This window comes from Equus quagga, chromosome 8 (genome assembly GCF_021613505.1).
Source record: "Equus quagga isolate Etosha38 chromosome 8, UCLA_HA_Equagga_1.0, whole genome shotgun sequence".
In the NCBI taxonomy this organism is placed as follows: Eukaryota; Metazoa; Chordata; class Mammalia; order Perissodactyla; family Equidae; genus Equus; species Equus quagga.
The window spans coordinates 77,466,203-77,493,053 of record NC_060274.1 but is presented as its reverse complement, the minus strand read 5'-3'; the positions used below and the strand labels follow the sequence as shown (position 1 = coordinate 77,493,053).

At 35.0% G+C, this 26,851-nt stretch overlaps 1 protein-coding gene across 1 annotated transcript in view; it reads right to left on the bottom strand.

Annotated features, from left to right (window-relative positions):
• Positions 1-24,662, bottom strand: part of ABCB5 (ATP binding cassette subfamily B member 5) — a 112,020-nt gene extending 87,358 nt beyond the window's left edge. The window contains exons 1-10 of the mRNA XM_046670406.1: positions 24,610-24,662; positions 22,402-22,459; positions 18,089-18,239; positions 14,350-14,404; positions 6,839-7,030; positions 6,582-6,753; positions 3,806-3,930; positions 3,548-3,725; positions 2,061-2,174; positions 1,651-1,761 (exon numbers count right to left, since the gene is read on the bottom strand). Coding sequence (XP_046526362.1) covers positions 1,651-1,761; positions 2,061-2,174; positions 3,548-3,725; positions 3,806-3,930; positions 6,582-6,753; positions 6,839-7,030; positions 14,350-14,404; positions 18,089-18,239; positions 22,402-22,459; positions 24,610-24,662 — 1,209 coding nt within the window. The remainder of the gene's footprint in view (positions 1-1,650; positions 1,762-2,060; positions 2,175-3,547; positions 3,726-3,805; positions 3,931-6,581; positions 6,754-6,838; positions 7,031-14,349; positions 14,405-18,088; positions 18,240-22,401; positions 22,460-24,609) is intronic.
• Positions 24,663-26,851: the final 2,189 nt, after the last annotated feature.

Sequence of the window (26,851 nt, the reverse complement as noted above, 5' to 3'; positions counted from 1 at the left end):
TTAGAATATACTTAACCTTATTGCAAAATAGATTCCAAAGTAAAACAACTGGCAAGATTCCTTAGCGACTCCCATGGCTGGGAGTCTGCCATTAGAAACCCTCTCTCTCTAGTGGTGGATCTCATGGGGACGTTTCAACATGGGGGATAGGACTTTTAAAATTATCTCAATAACTAGGGGTTGCTACTAGCATTTAGCGTCCCAGGGACCTGCAATGTGAGAGACGTCTCGCAAATAATTACTCTCCCAAAATGACAATAGCAATCCTGTTGAGAGACTCTCAGCCGTCTTTGCATGCATTTGTATGTATTCAGCCCCAAACAGGGGAATCTCTCCTTGGACTCTGACTTTGATCTCACCACTTGTAAAGAAACAGACTCTTTAAACAAGCCAAACACAAAACCTGCAAAGGGCAAAGCAGGGAAAAGGCCTTTAAACGAGGTGAGAAATCAGGGACCCCCAGTGGGAGTGCCTCCCCTCCCACCTGTACTTTTACTCTAGAGTTAGTTTCTGTTCTTTCCTCGAAAGAATCTGTCTTTTATTTAAAGAGGGTGGACTATTTTTTAAAAAAGATTTGTTCATTCTTCAGCTTAACAAAAGGGGCTATGTTTCAAAAGTTCATTTGAAAAATAGTTGTTTAAAAAAACAGAGAGCACTCTACCATGCAATATAACGGTCCCAGTGGTGCTTAAGTCTCCAGGAAGCCAACCCAAATGCAGTTACAAAATGCAGTTGAAATACTCTATTGATGTTAAGAAAAACAGTAGAAGACAACACAATTCCAATAACGGTAATTAGGTAACAAATTTTTTTTTTAAAAAAAGAGCTTTGGAAAGAGAAATTCAATCAAAGAAAAATAAGGAAGTAGGAGAAGGTAAATCTTTTTTTTTTTTTGATGCGAATTCTACAGGGGATATTTGCATACTTTAAAAGTTTGATGGCATTAGTAGTTTTATCTATTTCACTTAAAGTCATGTCCTCCTTTTTCTATGAAACAGCTATTTTATTTGTAGTTAATCTTTAACAGTAACTACTTTTTTGAGTAAATACACTAATAAAATGAAAAGAGGAAGACAACAGACAAGACAGACACATTTTCACAAGATCTTGTCAAAGGGTGAATGATAAAGGGAGGACTATGTGTGCATGAGTGTAAAACTGTAAAACTGAGAAAGTACCTGAGACACAAATGCTGGTGCAGTTAAAGGCCTAGGGAAGGGAGAAGGGAAAGGGACAACATATGCATAATACCCTCAGGTTAGAAACTAGGAGGTTAAAATGAGTTATCTGTTGAGTGGGATAACATCCAGGGATCACCAATAGGTGGCACCATCAATCCAAGACATTTTGGTGTGCTTCCAAAATCAGAGTGGAGGCATTCTAGGGAGTTGAAAATGTTTTAGTCAGCAGACTACAGAAACAAGGCTGCAAAATGTAACTAGTTCTTCTAGTCATTTGTCCATTACTGAACCTTCCTTCCTTTTCTCCTTTCTTCCTCCCTCCCTCCCCTTCTCTCTCTTTCCTAAAGTCTCTAAGTAAAGTAGCCAAATCTTGGTCAAAATGACCCTAAATAATCTCATAAGAGGAGATTTTAGCCAGTAGAAGATAATAACAGAGAACCTTACAATTCTATAATTAAATTTAACCTACCTTGATAGATGGTCTTGATGGATAACTGAAAGAAACATTTTTAAATTCCACAGTTCCTTCTATACATTCAGGTTTAAATCCTGTTGTTGAAAAGTTATCTATAGCAGGTTTCTTAGAAAAACAAAGAGAACATTATACATCTCCAAGGGATTAAGCTGACACTCTCTATATCCTAAAAATAGTTTTTAAGATGGTTTCCTTTTACAGTGCTTTCAGAAGTGCATTGAGTTAGACATGAAGGTTTCAATAAAATACAATCTCCTTACAGAAAAGTTAAAACAATCTCTTTCCATAACCAATTGGCCAACATGGATTTTGTCCTTTTTCTTTTAGTGAAATGTGGGTACCCGTTTTCTGGTTTCCCTCTTGCAGTAATAGTGGTTATCTTCCAAAGCAATTAGAAGTCTTACCTTATCAATAACCTGGAAAATATTAAAGGCAGCTCCTCGGGCTATCATGAAGTTTTCAAAGTTAGGGGCTGCTGCTCCAATGCAATAACTACTATGGATTACACTAAAGAAAACCTACAGGAACAAAAAAATAATATTTATCCTTCCTCTGTTATATAAGAGGGATAACAGAATGAAGTGTATACTTGGCTGAGAATCACAGAGAGATATTGGAGAAATTCGGTAGGAAAGACTGTAAGATGCTACCAAATATAAAGGAAACATCAGTTAATCCAAGTGTACTTGCCCTTTTTCTAATGTGGAACAACTTGTGATTATCCCATAGTCTTGTCATTATCACCTGCTGGGAGGTCTGAGCAGAAAAATCTGCTCACTGAAGAGTGCTGGCCATACATAAACTTGGTTAGGTGAGGAGGTGAGTTGCACTCTCCTCCTAGCTGGTTAACCTCTTGATTTTTAAAAAGAGGGATGTGATAGATTCTACTATCTTAAAGACATTGTACTATTTCTGCCCAAACTTTTCTGAATTCTTGCATTATGGGACTATTGTCCATTTTCTGACAGACCCATCTCTGTAAAAAGTCAAATAGGGAAAGAATCTCACAAGCTAGGCGCTATTTTTCCTATATTACAGATAAGGAAGCTAAGGCTTAGCAAGTCATTTGCCCACAGTCACACATAAACTGAGGAGCAAGGATGAGCCAAAAATTCCTCAGAGTTCATTTATATGAAATATAATAAACTCATTTTATTAATATGAAATAAATGAATAGCTTAATGGCTTAACTAGGGAAGTCTCAAATTCAAAAGATGACTTTAGTTGAAAGAAAAAAAATCTACATAGAATGGGAAGGCCAAATGAGAATTGAAGTATATAGACCAGATCAATTCAGTTCAGCAAGACAAATGGTTCTTAATCCTGGACTGATCTGTTTATTACTGAAATTTGGGAGGAGGACTGAATAAATTATAATTTAATGCATAAACCCTAAGAGTTTGAAAAACTCTAAATTGTGCTGTTGGACAGAACTGTTTATCGTCTGCTTTTAACATTACTATATGGTAAAAGGACAGAGGAAGGGCAGGAGAATCCAATCTACAGAGTATTTCCAGAGGAAGACATTTAGCAAGTAAATGTAGAGTGCCATCTTATCTCAGCAAGATTGAAAGGAAAAAGTCTCACTAGAGACTGATCTTTTTGACTGCTAGATTAAGAAAACTCTGTCTCTCAGTGCAGAATTCAATTATGATTCTGCTAAAAGCATAGTGTTTTGAGAAGACACTAAAATGTACTGGATGAGTAAATCCTGTCAACTCATAACTATAATTTAAAGGTGTGTATAACTCATTTGAAGGAAAGAAATATTTATTCATTAAAGCCATTCATCTTAAAATATTCATTGTCATTCAAAGAGAAACTTTTACTAAACTCTAGGTAGGAAAAGATTATCTAGGCCAGTTACCTTTGTTCTCAAAATAAGACTTACAGCAAGAACAGTTCCAATGGTATAACCAGCTTCTCCACTAAGAATCAAGGAGGTTCCATACCAAAAAGCAAGTCCATAGGTTCCATTCATAAAGAAGTACACAGCACCAAGGGAGAGTTTTGAAGCTATTGCCTTTTTTATGCCAACATCCTTTGCATCTTTTAGATTCTGTGTATACCTTAAAAAGACAAAACACAATGTAATAACCTTGGGGGAAAATAAAACCAAGCATATATTGTCAGAATTAAATGGACAGACCTTTGAATCTCTTTCTCCTGGGCCCCAAAGGCTATGACAGTTCGGATTGATGACAAGACCTCTTCCGCTACAGCCCCAGCTTTGGAATAGGCGTTTAATTCCTTACTGGTTAATGAGATGACTATCTGTAATAAACCACAACCACAGTTAACCAAAGAAGACTCTGGGGTAGTAACAATGTGCAAAGAATTTAATTCAGGAAGAATCTATAATAACAGAATTTTATTATCGAAAAGGTACTTAATATCACTTAATCTAATCTTGTTAGTTTGCAGATGAGGAAACCAATGGCCGCAGATATTGCCTGTTTAAAGTCTCACAGCAGTGAAAGAGCTTAGCCTAAAGTAACCTAGAATCAAAATCTCTATTTTTCCTTCTACTTGTAGAGCTTCAGCCAGCCCTGGTGGTCTAGTGGCTAACATTTGGTGTTCTTACTGCCAAGGCCCAGGGTTCATTTCCCAGTCACAGAACCACACTACCATTTGTCAGTTGTCATATGTGGCAGCTGCATGTTGCTGTGATGCTGCAAGCTATGCTACCAGTATTTCAAACACCAGCAGTGTCACCCATGGTGGACAGGTTTCAGTGAAACTCCCAGACTAGACAGACTAGGAAGAAGGACCTGGCCACCCCATTCCAAAAAAGTTGGTCATGAAAATCTTATGAATAGTAGTGGAGCATCTGGGTGCTATTCTGATAGAGCACCCAAAAATGAGAGGATGGTGCAAAAAGACCAGAATGGGTTCTGCTCCACTGTACACAGGGTCGCTAGAAGTCGAAACTGACTCGATGGCACTAACAACAAAAAGTAGAGCTTCACTGTTTTCTGTGTTTTTAAAAACTTAGAAGATGAGTATCTATATTAATACAATTGGGAAAGACTTCATTTGGAGACAGATATTAAGGACATAGCTCTTTTTAGGTGTACTCTGGAAACTAGTGAGCCTTACTTGCCTTGATTTGATTTGTTATTATGTAAAAAGCAAGGTTTCCAGAGGGTATGGGTCAGGGGATTGTGGCAGGAAGAGGACAATGATCTTGCATATGTCTGGGGTGTGACCCCTGAAGCTATTACTGCACAATGCAGCCTGCCTAGTAAAAGCTGTGTCTCCACACTAAGAGGTGAGATTTCAGAGAGAGAGACAGAGAGGAGAATAACACTCTTGGTGATATTAGGTAAGTTTACCTGATTTCTCAAAACTTTTTAATCAGAATGTACCTTTTTCTCCATTATATATCCCACTCACTACTCCCTTAATTAGCAAAGGATTTAATTTAGTAATTAGCACAACAGTTCAATGAAAAGGAGCAGGGAAATTGTCCTGAGAGTTGTGAGTCTTTAACTGCTGCCTACTCACATAAAAAACTTATTTACTTTCAAAATACATTCCACATAATTGGAGTTGTTTTCACATAAGACATGCTCAGATGATTGGCAAAGTATGTAGGTGGCATAAACTGACTAATACTCATTATTTTCTGAATTCACTTAATAAAGATAATTATTTCTGTAATATGTTACTGGAGGGGAAGCAGCACCCAGCAAAAAACCTTGTACACAGTGAGTACTTAATAAATGTTTGCCAAATTAAACTGAATTGAAGGAAGCTAGAAACCATCCACCCTGGACTTTTTAGTTATTTGGATAACTTTGACCTTTACTTGCTTTCTATTCACAATCAGTTAATACAACAGCAGAACTTAGATTCCTCACTGCTGTTGCCTTTAAGCTCCTTTTCCACTTCACTTCCCTGGGCAGTTGAGTTTAAGGCCCTGATCTTAGTAACATACTGTGGGTAATCTTCCTACAGAGAGGTCCTCATTTCAAATAAGCTGGGGATGAAGATTTTGATAAAGGTTACAAGGTTAACACTAGAAGTCACACTAAATAAAGATTTGTTGTCTAAATATCCAAGCCTATTTTTATGGAATTGCTCAACCATAGAATATTTTTATTGCTGAAAATTCTTACTGGTTGAATTTGTATATTGCCAGCAAATAAACCCAGTGAATTTTATGGCTTTGATTTCCATAAAGAACAATTAGCTTGAATACATTGTGCCTCCAATCTAGGAGATGGGTATACACATTGGTAGGATTACCAAAGACTTGATTTGGAGAGAGATATTAGGGATATATTGGTTGTTTTTGGACTTCACAAACAGCATTGGTTTCAAAACCAGGCTGTAAATAGATTAATATCTTTTGGTATACTCACAGTATAACAGAGCTAAAAATATATTAGAATGCAAATACATCATTTGTTTAAAAAACTGAAATAGATTTACACAGTACATAAAAATAGACCATTCTGAATGTAATTCAGAGCCTTATAAAAAATACAAACTTGAAATGGCTAAAATAAAACAAGTGTTTAAGTGTTTACTGTTTAAGGACTTTCTTGTTCTATTCTACTGAAATGAATTGCAACATATTTATCTGGGAATTTAGAACACACAAGGCTCTCCCAGTATCCAGTGTATAATGGCATAATAATTTATCCATGCTATTACCGGAAGCTGTATTAGGTTACTAAATGAAGAGGAATGTTTTTTAACGTTAGTAAGATATTAAAGCCAAGCCTCATTTTAGCCAAACAACTTGAAGATAGAAACATGATTAATTGTGAACAAAATCAAAAGTATTTGTGGTGTATAATATTCCTTTCTATTTTGAGACATAGAAAATAAAAAGAAATGTCTTTTTTGAGAAACCTAGTCAAACATCTGGTTCACACTCCTGCTTCCAGTCAGCACTGCATTAGCCATTTGCCTACCTTAGAAAACATTGCTGCTGAAGCAATTATAAGAGGAGAGGTAGATAGAGTCACCAGGGTGAGTTTCCAGCCCTTCACCAAACCAATCACCAGGCCAATAGAAAAAGTAGAAATGTTCTGAAACAACAGGGCAATCTTGTCTCCAATACCCTCATTGATTTTGTTGATGTCACTGAAACAAGTAAATAAATGCAGTTAAGTCATTTATACTTCATATATAAGAACAAAGTTGACATACTGCACATCCATCTTCTTACTCAGTCATGCGAGTATTAAGTTCACCGATGTCAGAGCTGTCAAACCAGCTGATGTCCTGTGCCAAAATTGAATGAAAAAACTGTTTTCGAATTCTGTTGGTTTGTCGTGCTGCAGTCATAACCCAAAAGGAAATCTGCATGTAGCCAAAAACCAAGGCAATAACTCCTATTCCAACATAATACAGGGTCAACCTGAAAAAAGATTATTGGAAATGTTAGTGAGACTGAGGCACAAATTTCTCCCTTGTTACTAAAAAAATGAAATCTATCATAACATGTGATTAAGAGAATTTGTGCTGCAACCTTAAAATAACTAAAAATAAACCTCCATGAGAAAAAGTGAAGTACATTGAATGTAAGAATCTAGGTTTTCCTAGTAAGACACCTAGAGTATGTCTCTCTCACATTATTAGCAGAAATTAGCTTTTTAAAACAAATTTCCTATTTATATATTGTTTCAGCATTTTTTAATACTTTCATTTGAAAAAGTTACATTGAAGTAATTAAGATAGCTGTATGTGGAACAGGAGGGAAAAGAAATGATAGTATTAAAAAGCATTGCATAAAATGCTTTAAAATATATATATCTACCATTACTAAATATATAAATACCAATGTATAAACCATTTATACCCAAATTCAACTTAAGGAATTTACCCTAAGGAAATATGTACAAAGATTAATATAGATGCATGGTCATTGTAACATTAGTAACAACACAGCAAAGCTGAAAACAATCTAAATATCTAACAGTAGAACAGATCAGAAATGTAGTCAATTAACTAACGTATGCTGGGTGCCCACTATGTGTGAGGTTCTAGAGATACAGTCATGAGCAAGATAACAGGTCCCTACTCAAGAAGAGTTTATATTCTGGTGGGAGGAGACAATACACAAAGAAAAAGAATTTCAGGTCATTTATGAAGGAAGTAAATAGGGAGATAGGTCACAGAATAACTAATGGATAAAGCTGGTTTGGGAAAGCTAGTGCAGATAGAGTGAATAGGAAATTTTCTTTAAGGAAGTGACATTATTGCTGGGATCCAAAAGACAAAATGGAGCCAGCTATAAAAAGAGCAAGAAGAAGAGCATTCTAGAAAGAGAAGAAGAACTAATAATGTCTGAGTCAGGAAAAAACTTAGCATATTCCAGGAACAAAAGAAGTCCAAAGTGGTATGAAACAATTAGACTGCAGAAATTGGCATACACAGGGCTTTTAGCCACGGTGCATTGTACAGGTTTTATTCCAAGAGAAACAGAAGACTACTGAAGGATTTAAGCATGGGATGATCTTATTTGTCCAACTTTTTAAAAGGTCACTCTGGCTCCTCTATGTAGAATGGATGGAGGTGACCACAATGGAAGCAGGCAGTTTAGTTAGGAGGCTATTGCAGCGGCCAAGGTGAAAAGGATGGAGGCTTGGATGAGGATGGTGGCAGCCAATGGGCAAAGAAGTGGACAGATTCTAGATATATTTTGGAAATACAACAAACTAAAGCTGCCAATGTACTGGATGTGAGGAATGCAGGTAGAGGAGAAATTAAGGACAACTTCTTAGATTTTGACTTGAGCAACAGGATGAATGGGGTGCCATCTACAGAGGTGGGAGACTAGGAGAGGAACAGATGTGCAGGAGATATCAAGTGTTCTGATTTAGATATGATAAGTTTGCATGCCTATTAAACATAATGTAAATTAGAAAGTCGTCAGCTTATAGGTGGTAGTTAAAACAAAGGACTGGCTGAGACCACCCATGCAGAGACAGAATGAAGTGTAGATAAAGAAGAGAAAAGGAGAAGGACTGAGCTCAGGGACTCTCCAAACATGGGTGGAGTTAGGGATGAAGAGAAAGAGCCTGCAAGGAAAGCTGAAGAGTGGCCAACAAGGTAGCTGGAAAGCCAGGAAAGTGAAGTATACCAAGGAAAACACAGAGGAACATGCAGTCAATCCTCATTATTCCCAGATTCTGTGTCAGCAAATCTGCCTGCTTGATAACATTTATTTGTAACCCCAAAATCAATACTCAGGATGTTTTCATTGTTATTCATGAACATGTGCAGAGTGGCAAAAAATCTGAGTTACCCAACACAGACATTCCCAGCTCAAGTTGAAACAAGGCAACATTCTGCCTTCTTGTTTCAGCAATCACACTATAAACAAGTCATTTCTGTGGTCTATGTAGTACTAAATTTCTCTCATTTTTGTGCTTTTTGTTGATGATTTCACTGTTTAAAATGGCTCCCAAGCACCATGCTAGTGCTGTCTAGTGTTCCTACACGCAAGAAGTCTGTGATGTACCCTATGGAGAAAATATGTGTTAGATAAGCATCACTCAGGCATGAGTCATAGTGCTGTTGACCATGAGTTCAGTGTTAATGAATCAACAATATATATTAAATAAAGTAACTTTAAACAGAAATACACATAAAATGAGGTTATGTGTTGACTGACTGATGAAAATGCTGTGACCAGAGGCTCACAGGAATCTAACCCTGTATTTACCTTAGGAGCAATGGTTCAGTATTCACTAATTCAGTGTTCATGATGACTTTAATAGAAGAAAAGAATTTCAAATAATGAGAATTGACTGTTTCCAAATAAGAAGGACTGTTCAAGGACAGCATAGAACATTATAGTTTTAATAAAAATCATCTTACTGAACTTTATTGTTGTGGGAAAAATGTTTGCAATATTGTGAGAGGGAAATGGGTTATAAAATCAAATGAAAAGAACAATGCAAGCCTTATACACTGAAAACTACAAAACATTATTGGGAGAAGTTAAAGAAGATCTAAATAAGTAGAGAGACAATCCATGTTGTGAAGATGACAAATTGATCTACAGATTCAATGCAATCCCTGTCAAAAATCCTAGCAGGCTATTTTCCAGAATTTGACAAGTTGATCTTAAAATTTATACAGAAATTGAGAAGAACTCAAAATAATTTTTAAAAAGAAGAACAAAGTTGGAGGACTTAACATTTCTTGATTTTACTTATTTATTTATTTTAACTCTAAGACTATAGTAATCAAGACAATGTGATACTAGCATAATAACATACATATCAATCAATGCAAGAGAACTGAAAGAACAGAAACTAACTGTTACATCTATGGACAGTTGACTTTTAGCAAAAGTCTCGATGTAATTCAATGGAGAAAGGACAGTTTTTTCAAGAAATAGTGCTGGGACAAATGGATAGCCACATGCAAAAAAGAAATTAGACCTTTACCTCAAAACAGTCACAAAAGTAAACTCAAAATGGATCATAGACCTGAGTGTAAGAACTAAAAGGTTGAAACTTGTAGAAGAAAATGTTGGAGAAAATCTTCATGATCTTGGGTTAGGCAAATAATTCTTAAAGCCAGAAGGGCAAGCCATAAAAGAAAAACAAATTGTGTCTCATCAAAATTTAAAACCTTTGTGGTTCAAAAGAAACTTTTAAGAAAATGTAAAGACTAGCCTTAGACGAGGAGAAAATATTTGCCAACCATATATCTGATATAGAACTTGTATCTAGAATCTATAAAGAACTTTCACAATTCAATAATATGAAGACAATTAGCAAAAAATTAAATTAAAAAATAGGCAAAATATTGAATATACACTTTACTAAAGAAAATATATGAATGCCTAAAAAGTACATGAAAAAATGCTCATTATTAATCACTAGGGATAAGCAAATTAAAGCCACAATATGATGCCACTTCACCCTTACTACAATGGCTATAATCAAAAAGACAGACAATAACAACTGTTGGCAAGGATGTGGAAAAACTAGAACTTTTATACATTATTGGAGGGAAGATAAAAAGATGTAGCCATTTTGGAAAACAGTTTGACAGTTTCTTAAAAGATAAGCATAATCTTAACATATGACCCAGCAATTCCACTCCTTGTTATCTACCCAAGAAAAATAAAAACATATGTCTACGCAAAGGTTTATGTATCAATGTTTATAGAAGCATTATTTTCAAATAGCAAAAAACAGGAAGGATCAATGTCCGTCAATGAGTGAATAGATAAACAAAATGTGACACATCCCTGGAATGGATTACTACTAAGCAATAATAAGGAATGAGCTTCTGATACATGCTACAACATGGGTGAACCTCAAAAACATTATGCTAAATAAAATAAGTCAGGTGCAAAACCCTATATATGTTTCTATGCATATGCAAAGTCCAGAAAAATGCTAATTTTTAGTGATTGCAGATAAGTAGTTGCCTGGGGCTGGGAGTGGGAATGGAGAGTGACTGCAAAGGAGGGAAACTTGCACAGTGATGGAAGCGTTCTAAAAATGGATTGTGGTGGTGGTTGCACAACTCAGTAAATTTATTAAAATCATTGAATTGCACACTTAAAACTGGTTTTTTAATAAGTAAATTATGCCTCAATAAATGTGTTAAAATCATATAAACAGTATTAACCTCAATTATATTAAAGTTATATATGTATACTTATACATGTAAAAGTCTATAATAATATAAACCCAAATTAACATTTATTATTTACTAGCAGTAGGGTTATAAGTGATTTAATTTTCTTTGTGCACTTTTATCCTTTCACATTTTCTATAATGAAAATATTAAGTATTTAATCAGAAAAAGTAATTAAAATAAATTTTTTTTTTTGAGGAAGATTAGCCCTGAGCTAACATCTGCTGCCATCCTCCTCTTTTTGCTGAGGAAGACGGGCCCTGAGCTAACATCCGTGCCCATCTTCCTCTACTTTGTATGTGGGTCCTTTATGTATCTGAGTATCATTAAATCTTCAGGAAGTATTAATATCCCATTTTACAGATGAAGAAACTGAAGTTTACCGAAGTTGCCCAATAGCCTCCATAGTTAGAAAGTGGCAGAGCCCACAATCTGAATCCTGAACCTATGATCTGGATCCTGAGCTTATGATCTGAATCACTGTGGCAATATTTCTGAGGAAAAAGGTTCCTCAAATAAGTTTGGGAAACACTGCATACCTAGCGCCTTCCCACTGCCCCCTCCTCTGGAAACTGATAATACATAGGAACATATTAAAAGATTTGAAAGCAAAGAATAGTTTAATTTTGCTCAACCCAGGATGTCTCAGACTAATTGACCATGAACACCCCTGTCCTTTTAAAATGCATCGCCTATTAAAATTTGCCAATTCCACTGTACACAATTTGGGAATTACTTTAGGCTACAACTTGATGCAACAGAAACTGCCAACTATCTAATGTATCATCTAATATCTGATTTTATCTTCTTCCTAAATAAGAGAACCTCCATTTTATTTGGAGTGTTCCATGCTCAGCTAAAATGCATGTGGTCATACGACTTGTAGAAAGTCAGAAGTAGAATGAGTTCCTGATGACTTTTGAGCTACATTTCATCCTTAGACTGCCTATTTTCAGATTTTTATATGTGAGAGAAATTAATTTCTATCATGGTTAAGCCACTATTATGATGGATTTTACATTAAGCACAGTTGAACTTAATCTAACACTGACTTGGTCATCTAGTTTGCCCTTTCATCTTCAAGTAGATTATAGTAGATATATCAAAAGTATCAAAAAGGATGGAACCAGTTGCTTAGAAGTTCATATAGAATTAATTAATTAATTCCTGACAGCAAAAGAGGAGGCACCATATTCATCAGCAATAATCTTGAAACTATATATGATTATGATCTGGATTCAACAAGAAAAGATTCAATTATTTTCAGAATAATTGTCTGACAAACATGACACAGGCATAGACAACATTAAAATTATATAAAACTATGAGTCATTGTCTTTGGAAAATAATTTAGAATAAAATTCTTCAGTTCCTGATTATAGATGAAAGAGGTATTATCTTATCCTCACCAAAAAAGTTGTTATATATAGCAATGTTTCCCCGAAACGTGTTCACCAAAATATTAGTTCAGCAGGATGTTACTAGGTGTTAGGGGAAGAAATTGGTTCTATAGTCAAATAGGTTTGGAAAAGTTGGATTAAATGGAGCTTTTATTATGCTTATCTGTCCTGCGTGTATCTGAGAGAAGGCTGTCATATACAGTGTTTCTAAGTCAATTTGATTATGGAACCTTTTTTTATCAAGTATCTCAAATATTTCCAAAACAGAAAACTAGTTTGAGATACAATAGCATAACAAATACTACATTATAAATGGTAAGAATGTTTCTTTATAAATTTAGTAGCCGTTTAATAACTGTACACAAACATATCTTTTCATCTTATTCTCCCTTTTATCTGTTTTTTAAATAGATCCTCCTCTCCTATTTTTAAAAGTTCCAAACTTTTTTTGTAAGAAACTCATACTTCATTACTGCACATCAGAACCCTGCTTTAATACTGTAAGACTAGAATTAAGTAGAAAGCAGAAATCTAGATCCTAATCAGGAATTTTCAAAAGACCCAATATAAAAAGTTTTATGTAAAAAGTGCTAAAAAAAAAATGTTCCCTCAAAGAAAGTTGAGTATGCAGCACAGCACATCTCGAGGAGGCACCACTCACATTGTAGTCCAGAACAGCACTGTTCAATAGAACGTTCTATGAGGAAGAAGCTACACAATACGGCAGCCAGCCGTATGTAACTCCTGAGTACTTGGCATACGACTGAGAATGAGGAATACAATTTTAAATTTTATTTAATTTTAATTAATTGAAATTTAAACAGCTACATGTGTATGTGCCTAACGTATTGGACAGTGCAGGTCAAGAATTATGGCCAGAGGGTGTCTCTGCAATGTGATAGGCATCCCTTGGGGTTACGCAACATGGAGGCTTCACTTTTCGGGGCAAAGAATAAGGGATCACTTAGCTCTGATAAGACTCTGATAGTTTTAGTGAGATATTACTGAAATCCAGTGAATATATTCAGTAAGGTAGCATCTCTCTAAGAAACTCAACGCATGTAATGAAGGAAAGCTACTGTTTAATACACAAAACTACAAAAACAGAATGTTTCTATAAATTATTTATTTCAGACTACAATTGTTAGTCTGAATACAACTTTACTATAACAGTCTGAATAATTAGTCTCCAAAATTAGTCTGAATAAAACTTTACTATTTTTATTTATTTTATTTTATTATTATTTTTACTATGTGTTGCACACATCTTTTTGGTTTTTAAAGTTTATAGAAGTGCATTTTTCTGTAAGTATTGTAATAAATAGGATTTGAAAGAAGAAAAAACAAGTCATTTAACCTCTAGGATATGTAACTTCAGTTCTAGGAAGAAAAATCGGTATAAAAATGCAAATTCGAAAACAACTATCCCATTGACAACAATTTTGTCAAACACAACTCAAAGTATTAAAGTATTTGAATTTATATACCTTTCAAATATAAGAAAAATTGTGATAATTATATTTCATATACCTAATGAAAAAAGAGGACATGTTTGCTTTAGCCACTTATATGTAATATTAATGATCAGACAAACTTTTCAGGTATTGTTCCTTATAAGTATTGAATAAGCAGCATGCAACAAACACAAAGTTAACACTATATTTGGACTTACACAATTATATCTTCATTCACCTTCTCTTGAGACTGAGTACAGTTCTGATAATTTGCTGTAAAATAATTTTCAAATTATGAAGGAAATTAATTTATATTTGGCCACAATGTTTTTTATACATAGCTCTCCACACCAAATATAGTGCATTCTCAAGAAAATAAACTTAGTGCCTACAGACTGGTTAATGATCATCTTATTTCCTATTCTTTAACCTAAAACTTTAAATAATATCTTTGGCCTCAAGAAGCACTCACACAAAATGAAAAATTATAAGGAAATATTAACAATGGAGCTCGTATTCAAAAAGAGTTCTTTAGAACATCTCTGATTTCAGGCAACAGATGTGTAAGTAATAGTAAAAGAATTCTCCTTTCCTGCTTAGATTATGTATTTAGAATTCAGTTTGAGATACCCCAGGGAATAATTTAGAAACTCCAAGAAAAACAACACGTGAAAGTGCTAGAAGTAGTAGTCATGGGAAAAATTTAAATGAAGCTCATTGAAACATGTTGGGTATAACAAAGATAGCAACATCATACATCAGTTTTTAAAATAATCCTTGGGTTACAAGTTTTCTACGCAAACCTTTCTATATATCTTCTAGTAAAAAACACATCATACCAATTTCACGATTTCATCAACAGCACAAAACAGTGGTCAACATCCACTATCACAGTTTTTCTTTCTTAAACCTCTATAATAAACATTTAGAATGAATTGCAGACATCATGCTCTTCATCTCTTATGTAACCACAACATCATCACATATGATAATGTCTATGATCTTTATTTATTTATTCATTTTTCCTTTATTCCATTTATGGATTTATGGTAGGAAAAAAATTTAAAGCAGCTTATTCCAAATATCAGAATTGACAAGGTAGAAGTATTAAAACCCAGTAGAAAGTTTTAATGAGATTTAACTGAGCTAATAAAGACAATAAATATAGTTTCTAAAAAAGGTACCTAGGGGGCCAGCCCGATGGCACAGCAGTTAAGTTCACATGTTCTGCTTTGGCGGCCTGGGGTTCGCCAGTTCGAATCCCAGGTGTGGACATGGCACTGCTTGGCAAGCCATGCTGTGGCAGGCGTCAAGTGGAAGCTGTCAAGCTTCCATTTTTTTTTTTTTTTTTGCTGAGGAAGACTGGCCCTGAGCTAACATCCATGCCCATCTTCCTCCACTGTTATATGTGGGACGCCTGCCACAGCATGGCTTGCCAAGCAGTGCCATGTCCACACCCGGGATTCGAACTGGCGAACCCCAGGCCGCCAAAGCAGAACATGTGAACTTAACTGCTGTGCCATCGGGCTGGCCCCCTAGGTACCTTTTTTAGAAACTATATTTATTGTCTTTATTAGCTCAGTTAAATCTCATTAAAACTTTCTACTGGGTTTTAATACTTCTACCTTGTCAATTCTGATATTTGGAATAAGCTGCTTTAAATTTTTTTCCTACCATAAATCCATAAATGGAATAAAGGAAAAATGAATAAATAAATAAAGATCATAGACATTATCATATGTGATGATGTTGTGGTTACATAAGAGATGAAGAGCATGATGTCTGCAATTCATTCTAAATGTTAGAATGTTAGCTCAGGCCTAATCTTCCTCAAAAAAAAAAAAATGTACCCTGAAAAAGGTACCTAGAACGAGACAAAAATGGCATAATTTCATTTTGGAAATATTAAGAGAGGTAGTATGTGCAAAAGTTCAGTGCTGGCACAAAAATGGGCCCCTGATCAATGATAGCTGTTATATTTATATTTTCATTTGTAGGAGCAAATATCCTCCTCTATTATCCTTCAGAAAATCAAAGCTAGAAGGTTGACAGACTCCTTAATATCTCCACTTCTCTTTAATAATATGTTATAATAACCAGTAATACCCATGTATTTATCTAAATCTTTATCAAACCTCTTTATATGTTCAACTACATTTGAAAAAACACTCAGTGAAACTCCAGAAACCTGAAGAAGCCTTAAACAAGAACAAAAATTAAAATTCACAGCAATATCAGTCAGATATGTGGTGCCCATCTTATCCAAAGCTGGTAAGGCAATCAATTCTAGAGGAGATCTAACAAAGAGTACTCTCAAGCCAACTGCTTTAGGTTGCTAGGTCTACCTTCCTCTCCTTCCCCCTTCCTTGCTTTTTTTCCATCCTTCCTTCCCTTACTCATTCGGAGACAGACATAATGGGCAATCAATAAATATTTGCTCAGTGAATTGGTGGTTCCATTTATTCAACAAACAGAATGATATCTTTAGTTTAGCTTCATTAAAATATCAAAAAATTAATAACTGTGTAGATAGGAGATGATCACATGGAAGAACATAGAGATGGAAGCAATGGATATATTTCACTTAAATAAGACTGGGACATTAGAAAGATTAGCCTTTGGGTAGAAAATAAGAGGGTATAAATTAGCATTTAAAGTGAAATAGGGCACAGAGGGAGGCACACTGTACAAAGCTAGGCTAGTGTCTAAAGGACAGCCCAGGTTTTAATGAGACATTTGCCCCAGTTATAATGAACAGCTATAAGGACACTTCCTGCTACGTAATTTGTAGAAAAACTTGTAAAATCATGGAATTACTAATATTTACAGTATCTACCAGATAAAAAAGATTGTGGATATCGTGTTAGTGCACAGGAGAATTGCTGGAATTTACATCTAAGGAACGTCACCTCAAAGGACATGATTCTGAAATAGGATGATATAAAAGCAACGATACACAAGGGATGCCTATAACTATGAGATATATGAAAACACTCTTTTCCCACACCTGATTGCTAGAGTCCCTTCTTATCTTTATTCAGGGTATTTGCCTCTAGTACTACAATGTCCTCCATGCTCTGTTCTGCTTCCTTGCTGCATTATGTTCCACAGTGCCATGCATGTCTATATACTATGAAACTCTAAGTAGTCCCTCTTGATTTTATCTTTTTAACAGGTGTGTTACAAGTAAGTGGCCTGGAATGGCCAAAGGTTTTGATTAAATTCTTATATAATCATCACTTCTGATAGAAACTTATTCAAATTCCTAGAGAAACAAGCTGAGCTATAGCGGGTCTCACGTGAGTTTTTTTTTTTTTGGTGATGAAGGTTGGCCCTCAGCTAGCATCTGTTGCCAATCTTCGTCTTTTTGCTTGGGGAAGATTGTCCCTGAGCTAACATCTGTGCCAATCTTCCTCTGTTTTGTATGTGGGATGCCACCACAGCATGGCTTGATGAGCGGTGTGTAGGTCTGCAACCAGGATCTCAACCGCAAACCCTAGGCTGCTGAAGCGGAGCATGCCAACTTAACCACTATGCCACCGGACTGGCCCCTCATACGATTTTTATACGCCATGAACAGACAGCCTTTGGACTTGAACAGCAACATCAGTTCTCCCCTGGTTCTCCTGCCTGCTGGCCCACTCTGCAGATTTTGAACTTACAACTTCGATAGTGGTCTGAGACAATTCCTTAAAAGAAATCTCTCTTTTTGTGTGTGTGTGTATATATATATAGTAATATATAGTAGTGGATGTATCCTACTGGATATGTTTCTTTGAAGACTGCTGACTAATACAGATATTGGTTCTTTAGTCCTTGGCAATATACAATAAATGACTTAAATACATATTATGTAGATATTGTTTGAGAATAGAATAATCTGTATTATGAGCTTATGTTTGTTTTATTTAATGCTTTTGAGTCCCCAGTAATATAGAAAGTAAATACTGTACTCACTTGTGTTGATTTTGACTAGACATCCACTAATAAGGTTATCACTCATTTCTCCTAAAATCAGTGACATTACAGGAAGACAAGCTCCATTTATTAGTGATGCCAGTAATCCCAGGATCATGAGTGTGATGTCCAGTCCATCAGCAAAGCGGAACTGAGGAAAACAAATAAAACAGGGTAGCATGATAGCTTTAAAAATAACCAACCAAAAACAAACCTACAGTTTTTGCCAATAAGTAAACATTATTTTACAAATTGATTGAGACTAAATAAATGTATAAAATCATGGATAAGTATTTATACATAAAGTAAAAAAAAAGTCCCTGATTTTAAGGATTTACAATGTCCTTTGCAGAAGTTATTGAAAAATAAAGTAGCAAAATTAGTACAAATTGTAGATCTGTGACACAAGTCAGGTCAGATGTGGGTATGAACCAGGAACCAGAAACTTCCTTCCATTTGGTTGATTCTGGAATAAATGAAGATATTTCAAAAGACTAAGAACAATACCTTGGCTTATGGAAAGTTGATCTTCAAACTTTCAGTTCCCTAGACTTATCAAAATCAGAGCAATAACACAACTAAGTGCAGTGAACAGTAATCATCTAGTAAAAATTAGTTCACCAAGTGTAATGAATCATATTTTTCATTCTTATTTTAAATTTCTCAGGTTCTTTCTATCCAGGACAACATCTATCCTGTAAATAAAGGTCTATAATATTTTGCAAGGCTGTTTGGAATAAGAAAGAAATACCTGAAAGCCAAATATTTAATGCTTTGCATCCTATTCTATAGCAGGTCCTTACAGCATTATTCCAAAACCAAATTATGAACAAATTTTAAAAATGTGGGTTACTTATTTTACTGAGAGAGGTCAAGATAAAATGTATAATGGTATTGAAATGAAATTAGATTTGAATAACAGCAACAGGAACTAGGTATGTAATTTATGAGTGGAGACTGAAAAAATGTTTTTCCATTCATTCACACAGTTGCTAATAAATATTTAGGAAGCAACCGCCATAGCATTGTACTTGGTACTACATATGATAAGAGAGTATCTCTGCTCCTCCACCTTCCTCCAGAATAGTGTGTTATCTTCTTGATAAAGTTTGTCGGGTTCTGCTACTTTATAGGTTTTTAAAAATTTGACTTTTAAAAAAACAGGCACAGCTTCATGTGTATTTCTAATGACACTGACAGCCAGACTGATACATAGATTAGAATAGGTGGAGGAGATGTTTTAGGAACACATGACTGGAAATGCATCCCATATGAGTTGGTATGCTGTATTTTCATTTTCATTTGTCTCCAGATTTTTTTTATTTCTCCTTTAATTTCTTCAATGATTCATTGGTTGTTCAGGAGCATGTTGTTTAGTCTCCATATATTTGTCACTTTCCCAGCTTTTTTCTTGTAGTTGATTTCTAGTTTCATAGCGTTATGGTCAGAAAAGATGCTTGATATGATTTCAATCTTCTTAAATTTACTGAGGCTTGCCTTGTTTCCAAACATATGGTCTATCCTTGAGAATGTTCCATGTGCACTTGAGAAGAACGTGTACTCTTCTGTTTTTGGATGGAGTGTTCTATATATATATCTATTAAGTCCATTTGGTCTAGCTTTTTGTTTAAATCCACTATTTCCTTGTTGACTTTCTGTCTGGATGATCTATCCATTGATGTAATTGGGGTGTTAAGGTCCCATACTGTTATTGTGTTGTTGTTAATATCTCCTTTTAGGTTTTTTAATAGCTGCTTTGTGTACTTGGGTGCTCCTGTGTTAGGTGCATATATATTTACAAGTGTTATGACTTCTTGGAGTGTCACTTTGATTGTTATGTACTGCCCCTCTTGACTCTCGTTGCCTGTTTTATCTTGAAGTCTACTTTGATATAAGTATGGCAAAACTTGCTTTCTTTTGTTTTCCATTAGCTTGGAGTATCATCTTCCATCCCTTCACTTGGAGCCCATGTTTGTCTTTAGAGCTGAGATGTGTTTCCAGGAGGCAGCATATTGTTGGGTCTTGTTTTTTAATCCATCCTGCCACTCTGTGTGTTTGCATTGGAGAATTCAATACATTTCTATTTAGAGTGATTATTGATATACGAAGGTTTAACATTGTCATTTTATCACTCATTTTCTGATTCTTCTGCATTTCCCTTGTTTCTTGTCCCATGTATTTTGGAGTACCAATTCAGTTTGGTAGTTCTCTATGATGATTTCCTCAATTTTCTCTTTATTTATCATTTGTGTCTCTGTTCTAATTATTTCTTTAGTGGTCACCATGAGGTTTGTATAAAAAAAATCTCATATATCAGGTAGTCCATTTTCTGATAGCCTCTTATTCCCTTAGACTAAGCCAATTCCATTCCTTTCCTCTTCCCCTTCTAAGTTATTATTGTCACAACATATTTGTTCTTGTGTTGTGAGTTTGTGGTTAAAATAATGAGATTATATTTATTTTTGATGTTTTCCTTCCCCTTATCTTTAATGTTATAATTTAGTGTTTGCTGACCTGTTCTGAACGAGAGCTGCAATTTTCTGATTTTGTCTACCTATTTATCTCCTTGCTCAAGGCTTTGTAACTCCCCCTTTTTTTCAGGTATGAGGGCCTTCTTAAGCATTTCTTGTAGTGGAGGTCTTGTGGTAATGACCTCCCTTAGTGTCTGTTTATCTGGGAAAGTTTTATTTCTCCACATCTGAAGGATATTTTCCCTGGATAGAGTATTCTTGGTTGAAAGTTTTTGTCTTTCAGAATTTTGAATATATCATTCCTCTCTCTCCTAGCCTGTAAGGTTTCTGCTGAGAAATCTGCTGAAAGCCTCATAGGGATTCCTTTGTAAGTTATTTTTTTCTGCTTTGCTGCCCTTAATATTTTCTCTTGGTCACTGACTTTTGCCAGCTTTACTACTATATGCCTTGGAGAAGGTCTTTTTATATTGATATAATTAGAGGTTCTATTAGTGTTTTTCACTTGTATTTCCAGCTCCTTCTCCAGGTTTGGGAAGTTCTCAGCTATTATTTCTTTGAACAAGCTTTCTGCACCATTCTCCTTCTCTTCTCCCTCTGGAATACTTATAATCCTTATACTGCATTTCCTAATTGAGTCAGATATTTCTCAGAGAATTTCTTCATTTCTTTTTAGTCTTAGTTCTCTCTCCTCTTCCATCTGAAGCATTTCTATATTTCTACCCTCCAGACTGCTAACTCTCTCCTCCATAACATCAGCTCTGTTATTTAGGGAGTTCAGATTTTTCTTTATCTCATCCATTGTGTTTTTCATCTCCAACATTCTGATTGCTTTTTCTTTATAGTTTCAATCTCTTTTGTGAAGAATTCCCTCTGTTCATTAATTTTGCTCCTGATTTCATTGAACTATCTGTACTTTCTTGCAACTCATTGAGTTTTTCATGACAGATATTTTGAATTCTCTATTGTTTAGATTATAAATTTCTGTGCCTTCAGGATTTATTTCTGGGTGATTGTCATTTTCGTTCTGGTCTGGAGTACTAATATATTTCTTCATGCTGTTTAATGGCGTGGACCTGTGCCTCTGCATAGTGATAGTATTTGGTCACAGCTTCCACCTGCTGCCACTGGGTGGGGGTCAAGAACTGTGTATTCTGAGCCCATCACAATTCATGGCTCGCTTGCTGACAGCTGTTCCTTTTCTAACCTATGCCTGGGTTCTCTGGCTGACTGGCTGAGCTGGAGTGCTGGGTTGGGGAAGAGGCACTTTCTTTCATCTGTGCAATCCCAGGGGCATTCTCACTCTGCCCTCACTATCTGCTCTCCTGGTATTCTGGCTTGATGAAGACATCCCCAGAACAGTTTAGCCACTTCTGTGTGGGGCTTTCCCAAAGGCTGTGTGGGAACTCGGAAAGTGAAGGTCTTCCCATGGAATGCCACACCTTCCCCCTCTCCTCTCAGACCTGTATGTGGTCCTGCACCCTGTGTTGCTGGCATTGGGGGAGGGAGAGGAGATTGCCTTTCCTCCTTCCACTTCCTCCCCAGGGTCCAGCACCTCCACCTTCAGACATATGGCTGCATGGGTCTCTCAAACATCTTTTGTGTTGTGTGAATGTCCTCTTTGGTTTATGAATGTCCTTTTTGTTGCATCTCAGTGGGGAGAGTCTAAGGGAAGAGCTCATTCTGCCATGATGCTGACATCACCCTTGATGATGAATGTTTTTTAATTCCCCTTTTTACCCAAATAGATGTAAACTATCAAACAAACACAATCATTCTATGCACTACTGACAATTCTCTAAAATTTTCTCGTATAAACACATACTTTTAACTGATTTGACTTACTATCTCAATAGGTCCAACAACTTGCTTTCTTACTTTGGGCAGTTGTTCTTGCAGTTTCCTGAAAATAAATGTTTAAAATGGAAAGGTTACAATGTGAATATAACTTGCAACATTTTCCAATTAAAATTGTTTTGAAGTGTCAAATTTCACCCTTGGTAACAAATTTATATCCACACTGAAATTTTAAAAGCAAACTTAATGATAGATAGTACAAAGATTTTTGGTATCATCACTGGGAAAGTAAGTTGTTACTGGCTATCTCTACATTACTTAGGGTAACAGCTGAAGACAAACATTTGGAGTAGAATTTTTTTATTGTGGTAAAAAAACATAATAGAATTTACCATCTTAACTATTTCTAAATGTACAGTTCACAATAACTCCCCACTCCCTCCTCCATCTAGCCTCTGGCAACCATCATTATACTTTCTGTCTCTAGGAATCTGACTACTCTAGGTACCTTACATTAGTAGAATAATATAGTATTTTGTATTTTTCTAATAGGCTTATTTCACTTAGCATAACGTTTTCAAGGTTCATCCATGTTGTAGCATATGTCAAAATTGTCCTCCTTTTTAAGGCTGAATACTTTTCCATTGTGTATATATCCCACATTTTGTTTATCCATTCACGAATCAATGGACACTTGGGTTGCTTCCACTTTATGGCTATTGTGAATAATGCTGCTATGAATGGGGATATACAAATATTTTTTCAAGTCTTTGCTTTCAATTCTTTTGGGTATACAACCAAGAGTGGAATTGCTGGATTCTGTGGTAATTCTATTTTTAATTTCTTGAGGAATCACCATACTGTTTTCTATAGCAACTGTACCATTTTACATTCCCACCTCCTATGCACAAGGGTTCCAGTTTCTCCACATCCTCACCAACACTTGTTATTTTCTCTTTTATTTTGACTATTTTTTCAATAGTAGCCATCTTAATGGGTGTGAGGTGGTGGATTAGACTTTTAAACCCTTTGTAACAAATTGTCCAAGAGCAACAGTGAGCTTTAAATGAAAGGAGTTCTAGTAAGTACACATTAAACAATGGTACTGGGAATTTTGTCCCCCATTAAAAATTTCATTTCTTAGTTGACATTTCAAGAAGGTCCAGATGAAAACTGTAAATTTTATCCACTGATTTCAGGGAAATCTGTAATCTATCAACTACACACACACACACACAATTCTGAAATATTAAAGGAAGAATGGTGGGGATCAGATTAAGTTTTCTAAAAAAGACGTCACAGAAGGACAAACTTCTGATTCTTCTTTCCAGCTTTATAATACATTGTTCAGTTAGCTTTGATAAATGACAAGTCACTTACTTTTATTCTACCTGAAGTTAATGATTTACTTACTAGGTCAATTTGCTCTGAGATGATTCACAGACAACAAAAAGTGCTTTAAGATTGTAAAGCTCTACAACCCCTTCCCCTAAGCCAAATGTGAATTTTAAAGATTAAGACCCCGTAAACTTCTTCTTTTGATAAATTCTGTCTCAGGAAAACATTTCTGTCTCTCACTGACCTTCACGAAAAGCCTTTGAAGGCGGGCTCAGGTAGTCTTTCAAAAGTCTCTTTTCTACCAGAGTTAAAAGTAGAAAAGAGCACATGAGCAGTAATGGAGGCAGCTCCCTTTCTGGCTATTTGTGGCCCTGCGTTAATGAGCCAGTGATCTAGAGGGGTCCTCTCCAGTTTTACAGTTTATACACAGAAATGTAACACAATTATTATAGTAAAAGTAGAAATAAAAGCTTTCAAACCATTTCTATTTTAAATCTCTAAACTAATGAATTATAGGTGTAGGAAGTTTTATAATATACATATACATACAGACACCTATTTATCTAGTGAAAAATAATCAGAATCCAATATTTTCTTGGATTAAATGTGCCACATGGAATGAAGGATTCACAGAGAGCTGAAAATATTCAGGCATTTTTTCCTTTATATACTGATAAACCACAAGAAATTCAGAAGAGTAAATATCTGAAGTACTAAATTAATAAATCCTGTAGCTATTACAGTTCCTGAAATTACTATTAAGCCAATTGAAATTCTGATTATGTTGAAGTCCAGCAAAATGCAAATAGCACTGCTATTTTTTGAAAAACATTGTAAACATTATTGCCACAGCTGTGAACAGGATAAGGTATATTTGAAGTTGCAGAACACTTTCTGTAGAATTTTGGCAAAGCTTACCCATTTCTCTGATAATTTTCTTGCATCTCATCAGTTCTTTCAGAATTAGCCATCTTATTTAATTCTTCTGAAATAAAATATTAACAAACATTTGACTATGTGAAATTTTATCACTTAGTTGATATAAAGCATTCTTTACATCCCTAACAGCTTCTGAAAAAGCATGCTGCTGAGTTTCACCCTGTCTCCTCAAACCCTCCCCCAACTGAAGTTTCCAGTTAGGTAGCTCATCTATTCAGATTTTATCATGAATTTATAACTTCTTTGCTTCATTCTGGGCTTAGATTTGAAGCCAATGAATCTTTTAGAAATAGAGTAAAAGAAGGAAAGCCAGATTCCATGGACAATGCATGTTTTTTCAGGACACTAGATTTTATTCCCACTCTGCCACTGATTTGATTGTTATTGATGAAAAATCTTTAAATTATTTCATGCTTAGCTTACTCTGTAAAAAACTGATGCAGCAGTTTCTGTTAGCCAGCAGTTTGAGGGGATAGGGTTTTCTAGTTCACCAAATATAAACAAGGTAGGGCTTCTACCACATATGAATTAAGTTATCAAAAAATTAGAATATTTTGAAAACACACATATCATTAAAATTTTATTAAGCATAATATATTCTTCCTTTGGATGATACTTCAGGATCATAGCTTTTCTTAAGATCACAATTATGTACATAAATTATTATTTTATTGCAAATGTATAGAGATGTTTTTGACTCAATCTCATATAACACATTATCTATTATTGAGATAGTTATAAAGAATATAGATTTAAACTCTAGAGTGGAATTGCTAATTAACTAAGCATGTGAAAAAACCTACACACTTTCAAATAGTAAGCTTCTGCATGAAGGAACAAGTCCCAACGGATCAGAAATGATTTCAGTACCTGAGAAGGAAAGCATGATACAAATACATTGGCATATTTTTCCTTTTTTAGAAATCAACAGTCATAATTTCATAGAGGAAATCTTTACAATGGCTATACTGATGTTACACCATCTCCAGTTATTTAACATATGTGTAAGAAAAGTAATAAATAAAATAGACTCTATTAATCATTTGTATTTTATAGAAATTAACCATTATACAATAAAACTCATAAATTCATAAAAAGAAACCAAAGCAATTGAAACTTACCTTGATAAGTGCATGATCTGTTCACTTACACCAAAATCATGTATGGTTTCTCTCCTCAACAAATAACGAACTGCACTTTCATAACTGTGCTTTGATATGCTTATTTTCTGATGACGCAGTAATATCTGATTACCACAATGGTGAATTTCCAGGTAAAGCACACAATGTTCTTCATGTCATACTGCACCTGGATAGCAAGGTGAGCAAAGAAATTCATTGAGCCAAATAAACACTCTTTTTAAAGACCCGTAGTGTCTATGTACCCAGTTTTCTATTGTTTAGTCTCATAATATTTTTTAGTTAGCTGAATTAGTAATTATAATAAATAAAATAAATGTCTCTTTAATAAGGCAATGGTACATTGACACAACAAATATTCATTGACTAATATAATATGCAAGGTATTCATTCAATTACCTCATTGTTGCTGCCTGAAAATAATCACTTCCTTCTCTGATTTCTTTTTGTGCTTTGCTCGCATCTGCATTATATTCATTGACACATGCAACCTTATATTACAATTCCTGGCTAGCCTATAGATTATATTTCTTTACCTATTCCTTCATGAATTCATTGAAAAAAATATTGAGCTTATATGATGTGTCAGCTACTAGTTTATAAAAATAAAAAGATATGTTCCCTTGTCCTGAGGAACTTAACATGCCTCATTTTTTACTCTATAATATAGCCTTGCTACTCAGTGTGGTGCCATGACTAGCAGCATCAACAACACCTGGGACCTTGCAGAATTTAAAAATTTTTTAAAAAATTGTGGTAAAACATACATAACATAAAATTTAACATTTTAACTATGTTTAAGTGTACAATTCAGTGGCATTAACTACATACACTATGTTGTGCAACCAATCACCAGTACAGAATTTTTTATTCATCCCAAACTGAAACTGTGTACCCATTAAACAATAATCTCTCATTCCCTCCTTCCCCCAGTCCCTGGTAGCCTCTATTCTACTTTCCGTCCTTATGAATTTGCCTATTTTAGGTATGTCAGATAAGTGGAATCATAAAATATTTCTCCTTTTGTGTCAGGCTTATTTCTCTTACCATGTTTTCAAGGTTCGTCCATGTTGTAACATGTG